Source organism: Marmota flaviventris, chromosome 17, assembly GCF_047511675.1.
Source record: "Marmota flaviventris isolate mMarFla1 chromosome 17, mMarFla1.hap1, whole genome shotgun sequence".
Lineage (NCBI taxonomy): Eukaryota > Metazoa > Chordata > Mammalia > Rodentia > Sciuridae > Marmota > Marmota flaviventris.
The window spans coordinates 33,753,903-33,763,107 of NC_092514.1; the positions used below are offsets into that span (position 1 = coordinate 33,753,903).

The 9,205-nt window shown below is 33.8% G+C and overlaps 1 protein-coding gene across 1 annotated transcript in view; it reads right to left on the reverse strand.

The window, feature by feature from the left end:
• The window catches only part of Efcab5 (EF-hand calcium binding domain 5), a 127,101-nt gene extending 118,129 nt beyond the window's left edge, over positions 1-8,972 (reverse strand). The window contains exons 1-3 of the mRNA XM_071603835.1: positions 8,958-8,972; positions 7,964-8,026; positions 6,795-6,879 (exon numbers count right to left, since the gene is read on the reverse strand). Coding sequence (XP_071459936.1) covers positions 6,795-6,879; positions 7,964-8,026; positions 8,958-8,972 — 163 coding nt within the window. The remainder of the gene's footprint in view (positions 1-6,794; positions 6,880-7,963; positions 8,027-8,957) is intronic.
• Between the last annotated feature and the right edge of the window lie 233 nt (positions 8,973-9,205).

Genomic DNA, 9,205 nt, shown 5'->3' on the forward strand with positions numbered 1-9,205 from the left:
GGTGAGGAAAGATTTCTCTAAAGATGGGGTTGGTTTGACTATATTTAGAGATTTAGAGGCAGGAGGCAAAGTAGAGAGAAAAACAGAAGACACAGGAGAAAAATTAGATGATGATCCTCAGGGTCGAGGAGATATGCAGGAGGTCAAAAATATACAATAGCCTTGGATGAGATGTCTCTTACACTAAACTAAGATGGCATGTAAGTTGAGAGAATTCCATCTCACAGCCTCTATTTTTTTGTGAAATAAAATAAATATCGCTAAAACCAGGAATGGTAGGATCATGAGCTTGATGGGAAAGATATAATTTTGAAATAACTGTTGTGGGTGTGGAAAGGAGCAGACTACAAATATATAAGCATATTTCTAAGCAATGTTCAAAGTATACCAGAGATTAAAGACCATATATTTTCATAGCATCAGCACACAAATTATATGGCATTTTTTCCTAGTATAACTGGGTAGATTGCTCTGAGTTCCTAGGACATTGCCAGCTCAGGCTCTGAACAATATGCTATTGGATAATTTTTTTTCTACATATGATTGCTGAGGTGATTGGAATGGAAGAATTAATGGGAATTTTAAGGTGTTTTTTTTTTTTTTGTGACATGGATAGAGAGATAAAGTAGTTTAAGTTCTTTTTTTTTTTTTCTCTCTTCTTTTTTGAAACTGGGGATCAAACCCAGGTCTTTGCACATGCAAGGCAAGTGCTTTACCACTGAGCTACAACCTAGCCCTAGTTTCAGTTCTTTTGAAATATTATCCACTGAAAATATCAGTGCTCAGCCAAATCCCAATAGAATCAGGACAATGTATTGTTGAAGCATTTTGCTTCTGTTACTTTGAAGATACAGAGAAAAACCAGAAATATATCTGAAAATTATTTCTATACTCATTATTTTTAATGTAACCAGAAAGTAGTTATTGAGACATACTTCAATCATTAATAACCCCCCATATATACTGCTACTACAATTAAAGGGTAAGAGACTAGGGACTCCATAACTTTTGAGCAATGGTATTTTTAACATTATTTATTATATTTATTTTTTAGTTGGACACAATATCTTTATTTTATTTATTTATTTTTATGTGGTGTTGAGGATTCAACCCAGGGCCTCACTCGTGTGAGGCGAGCGCTCTACTGCTGAGCCACAATCTCAGCCCCAACATTATTTATTATGAAATATTTAAGACACAAAAATATAAGTAGCAATTTATCTAATCCTAGCTTACAAAAAAATTACCTAGATATTAAAGCCTCTCATATATTCCAACTTTGAAAGATGCTATTCTGAGTTTCATGTTTATCGTTTCCATGCATTTGTTTATGTTATTATATCTAAGTAATATAATATTGTTGGGTTTTTTTGTTTTTTTATTTTGTGGTGCTGGGGATTGAACCCAGGGCCTTGTGCATGTAAGGCAAGCACTCTACTAAGTTATATCCCCAGCCCTGTTCTTATTTTTTAATTTTATAAAAATAATTTTATATCATGTGTATTCTTTAGCCTTTTTTAAAATTAAAATTATGTATGGAAAATTCACCTAATTGATAGATGCATTTTTCACTGTTTCATAATTGTAATTAAATCACTGTACCATAATGTGTTTATTCATTCTCATTTTGATAGTTATTGAGTTATTTCTAGTTTTGTTTTCACGTTTTACTACAACAGACAATCCTAGTATGAAAATTATTGCATTTATCCTCTTGTGTACATATATGAGTTTCTCTAAAGTGTATTATTAAGATTTTATTTGCAGGGGTGCTATGGTTTGAATGTTTGTTTCTCTTCAAAGTTCATACATTGGGCTGGGGTTGTAGCTCAATGGTAGAGCGCTTGCCTAGCACATATGGGGCACTGCATTTGATCCTCAGCACCACATAAAAATAAATAAACAAAATAAAGATATTGTGTCCATCTACAGCTAAAATTTTTTTTAATTCATACATTGGAACCTAAGACTCAATATGACAGTATTAAGAGGTGAGGGTCTTTGGGGAAGTGATTAAGTCATGAGGGCTCTTCCTTCACCAATGAATTAGTACTCTTATAAAAGCACTGATGGGAAGAATCTAGCCCCTTTTTATTGCCTTCTATCTTTTCTGCCATGTGAGGACATAGCATTCAAGCACCATCTTGGAAGCAGAGACTAAGCCTTCACCAGATACAGAGCCTGCCGGTGCCTTGATCTTAAGACTTCCTAGCTTCAATAACTATGAGCAATCAATTTATTATGTTTATAAATTATTCTGTCTATAGTATTTTATTATAGCAACAGAAATGGACTAAAACAAAGGGTCATAGGTATAAGCATTTTCATTAGTTCAATGAGATATTATTAAATTATTTTCTAGAGTGACTGTACCAATTTAGAAGATCACCAATAAGAGTAAGAATTCCTGTTGTGAAGCAGTAGTTTTTGAAATATGCTTCTTAGGATCTTGAGAAGGAGCTTCAAAGACCATAGGACTGTAAGCAACTTATACCCTTTGTGACCAGAGCACCTGTGCTCCAATTATTGTTCATAATTGGAGAGCATAATAATATTTAATTTGGAAAAAAGATTTTGCTGCCTTAAAATTATCTAAAAACCAAGGCTGGAGTTATGGCTCAGTGGTAGAGCAGTAGCCTAGCATGTGTGAGGCCCTGGGTTGGATCCTCAGCACCACATAAAAATAGATAAATAAAATAAAAGTATTGTGTCTATCTATAATTAAAAAATAAAATATTAAAAAAAGTTATCTAAAAACAATACTCTGGGGCTGGGGTTGTAGCTCAGTGGTACGGCACTTGCTTAGCATGTGTGAGGCACTGGGTTCTATTTTCAGCACCATATATAAATAAATGAAATAAAGTCCATCGACAATATATGTGTGTATTTGTGTGTGTGTATGTGTGTATGGCTCCCTCTCACCTCCTTGGATATGTAACAAATTAACACTTTTTGTGGAGACAAAAATGTTTTTCCCATTTATGTCCTTAAAAAGATTTTGCACTGAGGCTATACCCAGTGGGAAAATGGGAAAATGTTTCCATTTTATTTTTTTGGTCACAATATTCATTAATACACAATGCTCGCTTATTTATTTATTTATTTATTTTTGTGGTGCTGGGGATTGAACCCAGGATCTCGTGCATGTGAGGCAAGAATTCTACCAACTGAGCTATATATCTCAAGCCCCCCTTATTTTTAAGTGTGAAAGAGAACAATTCTTTTAAGTCTACAGGTTCTAATGTACTTGCATTTCTTTTAATCTGTCCAGTACAAACCCAAGGCAGATATTCTTCTGCTGGCTTTAAGTGTTATACTATAGATGTATAGCAACTTAACATCTAAGCATCTGCTGTGGTTCATTAGTAAACTCACACATGAACTAGGGCATTTTCTATCTTCATTGCAGCCTGCTCATGCTCCTGTAGTGTGCTTGGCCATTATAGGTTGCTAAGCAATAATCCTCGTGCTTGCATTGTTTTCACTAATACAGAGAATGGAAGTAGAAATGTGTTTGGTTACAATTCTAGTCAAACACTTCTCTCCTGGAACCAGCAAACCAAGAAAAGAAAAAGAAGAACAGCAGTCAATAGATCAGAATTCTGAACAAGACTATCTGAAGCTGTCTTTTGACAGGTTGACCTCTAAATGCAAGGATTGCAAATTATGGAACTGACCCAAGGGCAAATTAACTTAGAGGTTTAATTGAATATAGATTCAAACAGGTACAGGGTTTTTCAGTAGGTCTGAGTTTGGACATTCTTAAATTTTTTTACAGATTGACTGATTATTTATTCGTACACTCAATAAATAATTATTGATTTCTTACTACATGCCTGGTGCTATGCTAAGCACTGGAATTCTTTTTCAGGATCAATTTCCTAAATTCTTCCTAGAATTAAAAGCCTATCAAGCTTTCGCCTAACACTAATACCTTCATCTCTCTACCAGTTCACCTTCTACCATACAAAGATCTATTCAGGCCCTAAGGGCATAAGAGCTTTCAACTAAATAAGTAGGTACACAAAAGATTTCCTTGTTCATAATTTGAAAGGTCTAGCCTCATAAGGAACATTTATCATTTTCTGTACTTAGGGCATGGCCCACTGCTGGGTATAGCCTCAGTGCAAAATCTATTTAAGGACATAAATGGGAATGAATTACAATCCACATTATAATAATCCTTAGCAGGCTCTTTCAAATGTTATTTAATGTTAGTGGAACTGACTGCTGATTAAACTAGTGAAAACTGAATCAGAAGAGTCACCCAGCAAGCTGTATGATGTTCCTATTTAAACATGGGCCCTGTCTGAAACTTAGGTACCTTGTCTTTATTATCAGAATTTCTCAACATTTGTACATAATGTAAATGACTGCTATAAAAGAAGGAGTAAAAAAGCACTAATAAATATTATTAGAATTGAAATTCTATTGGTATAGGAAAAGGTAGGTTCTACAAAACTCTGTTAATCTTTTTTTGAGAGAGAGAGAGAGAGAGAGAGAAAGAGAATTTTTTAATATTTATTTTCTTAGTTTTCGGTGGACACAACATCTTTATTTTATTTTTATGTGGTGCTGAGGATCGAACCTAGCGCCCCGCACATGCCAGACAAGCGCACTACCGCTTGAGCCATATCCCCAGCCCTGTTAATCTTTTTTTAAAAAAATTTTTAGTTGCAGATGGACATAATATCTTTATTTATTTATTTTTATGTGGTGCTGAGAGTTGAACCCAGTGCCTCACATGTGCTAGGCAAGTGCTCTATCACTGAGCCACAACCCCAGCCCCAAAACTTTGGTAATCTTAGGCTTGTGTAATAAGGATAGAGTTGGGTAAACTGATAATTAAAAAAAAAAAAAGATTTCTCAAAATGCAAGATAAGCTTATAACCTAAAAAGACAAATAACTAGAATAAAAAAAAACTGATACACATTTTTCATAACTTTATTTTATTTATTTATTTTTATGGGGTGCTGAGGATTAAACCCAGTGCCTCACTTGTGCTAGGCAAGCACTTTACCAAGAGCCATGGCTGGAGTTTAACCACAGTATTTTTTATGCAAAGAAAAGTATTTGAGTGCAATTTGAGAACTGCTTGGCAAGATAACATCACTTGAATTTTGACAAGTATGTAACAAGGATTATGACACTTTCTTTGACATGTTGAAACTGTCAGTTCAATAGCAGTTCCTCTTCCTACTTCTTTTACATATTTATATATATGTAAATTCATATATTTGTACATAAAGGAAGGATTCAGAATATAAGGTTTAATAGTGGCTGATCACTAAAAAAATAAGTACCTTGCATTACATTTAATATCACAGCACACTGTGATGTTTTTAGTACATATCACATACAAAAACAGTTGATGTGAATAAATCAACAAGCAAAATATACTTCTCTATATACTTTGAAAAGCAATAAGAGAAATTAAAAATACAAGAATAGCAAAGTCTACAAACTCTTGATATTCTCTAAGGAGGCAATAAATTACATGATATAATACATGTATGAAGTTTTGCAGGTGCAAATTTGACCACAGACCACTGAATACCCAATTAAATTTATAACAAATTAATTTGATCACATTTTGTTTGGCATGTTTAGAATGAGTTAATCATTATCCTGGCCTAGTAATTAAGATCAAGCCAGAGTATATGTAAGGTGTGTTGGTGGTAAAATGGTGGGATGAGGAGGAAGTAAAATCAGGAGACTAAGAAGTGGAGTCAGGTGGAGGAGAACAGTTAAAGACTTGACAGGAAGAAAAAATTTTAGTTTGTGAAGCTGTGAAAATAATACTCAGTTTATAAGAAAGGCAAACTAAGTGTCAGGAAGTTTAGTTCTTAATGCACATGTATTACAATAAGTATTAATAAGAACAAGTAGTAAATAATTGCTCTTAATTGGCTTAAAAGACAGAAAAACACCTCAGAAAAAGCACCTACAAGTTATAACTAGGATCTACACAACAATTAATAGTTTAGAAAATACTTTAATAATTATTATTGTAATTTAGCCTGGTCAAGCCTAACACATACTAAACTCTCATTAAGGGTAAGTTGAATTGATGTGAATTTAAATATTGTAAATATTTTCTCTTTGTACAGGGTTTCACTAAATGTCTGGAATTAGATGTTGCTGTAGTGAAAGAGATAAATGTCTTGTCCACTTATTTATTGTCTATTTGATCCTGTAAATTTTCAGTTTGCATGATTATGTGGAATTTAGGTAAAGAATGGGGATAGGAGTCAAACTTTGGATCACACAGAATAAATGTGTGGTCAAGTACAGTACTAAAAAGAATAAACAGGACCAAGAACAGTAATCAGCCTAAATGACTATAATTCATTTTATTTTATTTTTTTTAGAGAAAGAGAGAGAGAGAGAGAGAGAGAGAGAGAATCTTTTTTGTAGATGGACACAACACAATGCCTTTATTTTTGTGTGGTGCTGAGAATCGAACCCAGGTCCCGCCCATACTAGGCGAGCGCTCTACCACCGAGCCACAATCCCAGCCCAATTTTATTTTTATATTAATGGATTATCTACTAGGCATCAGTCAGCTCTCTAGTCTATGTTTTTCTCTTTAATTAAGTAGCATAAGATGCAAAGTCATAAAGTTTCCTCAAAAAATGTTAATAGAGTGTGAAGGGACTATACTTTATTTCCCAAATGGCATTTGAACATATCACTGGAATATATTTTTGAAACACAAAATCTTACAGAATGAATCCCCCAATGAAAATTTAATGTTAGTTTTAGATCCTATTGTGTGTGACTAGTTCTCTACCTTGGGATTTTATTTCATCTGTTGCTTCTTCTGCCACATGGTTGCTGGTCTCTGTTGCAGAAACATCTGGTAAACTCTGTGAGCCCTTTGAAAGGAGAATACAAATACCAATTTCAAAATGAGTTGCTTTTCATCAAAGTTGCCTCAACTCTCCTACTTACTTTTTCTAGGATTTAATGTTACATATTAGAAGCAAAGCAGTAATCACTGTCTATTTACTACATTCACAAGATGAAATGTGTTGACTCAACAGGTCATCTTCCTATTGCTAACAGTCATATGCTAGCAACATCATTCCTGTTGTACATTAATCCTTGAATTATACAATATTTTCAACAAACATAATTTGAGAGCATATCATAATGAAATCAGAACTCTGAGAATGCTACTTTAAAAAAACCATATCTTCCATGGTTTGTGGTATAAAGAAAAACATTTCATCTTCACTGAGGAAACTGAAGATCAAGTTTATGAATAATAGTAGCAAAACAGCTTTTTGTGCTCCTGGTGTACTTCAATAATAGGATATTTAAAAACTCATATTAGTCATCTTGATGTAAATTCATATAACTATTTTTTTTCTTTACAGTACTAGGGGTTGAATCCATGCTTGCATATGGCAGGCAAGCATTCCACTCTAGCACTGAGCTACCCTCCCTGATTTTATCTATTTATTATTTATTTATTCGAGACCAGGTCTTTCTAAGTTATTCCAGCCTCAGCCTTCTTAGAATCTGGAATTACAGCAGTGCACCAACCTGCCAGGCCTATAGCATTTTAATTGCCTCCTTTTAAATTAAGTGTTCGTCCTCACTATAGTTTTGTGTTTATTTAAACACAAGGTTACTTAAATGATTAACATGGAAATTTCTTCTTCAGCAGGACAGCGAAGTTACCCTAAAAACTGGTATTTCCTGTACTTAGGGTAATAGTTCTGATTTTAGAAAGCAGCCTTTATTTATGTGTAATTTATAATAGCTCTTCACAAATAATTTACCTATCTATGGAAATTTCCTATAACTGAGTAAGTCTGATTAATAGTTAACATGAATTCGCCCTTTTCCATTTGCTGTTTTGTTCATCTTTTTGAACACCCACATTTTTTTTCCTTCTTCATAAGAAAATTTTATCCTACTGCACTAAAATCTAATTGTCCATGACAACTCTACCTTAATAGGCTCTGTCTCTTCAGTTGAATCCTCTTTCTTTTCTTTGTTGTCTTTTCCATTTTCCTGAAAAGGGAATAGTGTTAGTAAGTGGTATTCAAAAGCAGCTGGGGATTAAGCTAACATTTTATACTGTAATATAAAATTTTATTTTAGCTGGGTGTGATGGTGCATGCTTATAATCCCAGCAGCTCAGAAGGCTGAGGCAGGGGGATTGCAAGTTCAAAGCCAGCCTCTTCAACTTAATGAGACCCTAAGCAATTTAGTAAGACCATGCCTCAAAAAGAGAGAGAGAGAGACAGACAGACAGACACTGGGGAGTGTAACTCAGTGGTAAAGTGCCCTAGGTTCCATCTTTAGTATAACAACAACAATAATAATAATAATAATAACAACAACAAAAATCACATAATGAGCAGATATCATTCAGAATAAAATTAGTTGTGTCAACAAATTCAAACAATTAAGGCACACTATATTATAATTAAGAAAGGCCAACCCACAAAAAGCAGGTTACTGTGCTTCAACATTATTTTGAGCCAAGTTTTTTAGCATTTCTGTCAAAACCTGATGCAGAATATTTCGACTAAAAAGAGAAATAATTAAGTGATAGAAATGATATTCTATTTCAATTTTCCCAAGAATGTGGAATTTCAAATCCTCTCATAAATAGTTAGAAACCTAAATAAGGCCAGGAACCTGAGCAGATTTGGCTTCCTCTTGAAATGGTGACTCACTCATCTGGACCACGTAAAAATATCACCAAATTGCATGGAAAAGATCAATATTACCAGATCAATATTAATAACATAACGAGAGAAAGAAAATGTTGATAAACAACAAAAAGTATCCTGGAAGATCAAAATTTTCCTCACCCCTCCCCCACCATTCTATTGACCCGTTGTAAAGTCTCAACTGCTGAATTTTTCAAACTGTACTAGTGTTATTACTTTTCTTACTGACCCAAGCTGTCAGTGCTAGGCCAGAGGAAACTCACAGTAACTGACACCATTATCACTTTTTTTTTTCAAAACATACTAAGGCAATTTAATTTTTAATGTTATTATCACTTTATTAATTTTTGAAATAATAATCAAGGTAAGGTAAAGTGCACTCTGATGGCTATCTAATCCCTGTGAGAAAGGTAAACGGAATAATGACCTCCTTAAAAAGTTTTTGTTTTTTTTTTTGTGTGTGTGAGAGAGCGTTCTGGGAGTAATATGATTTCTCTGGTTTACTTATATT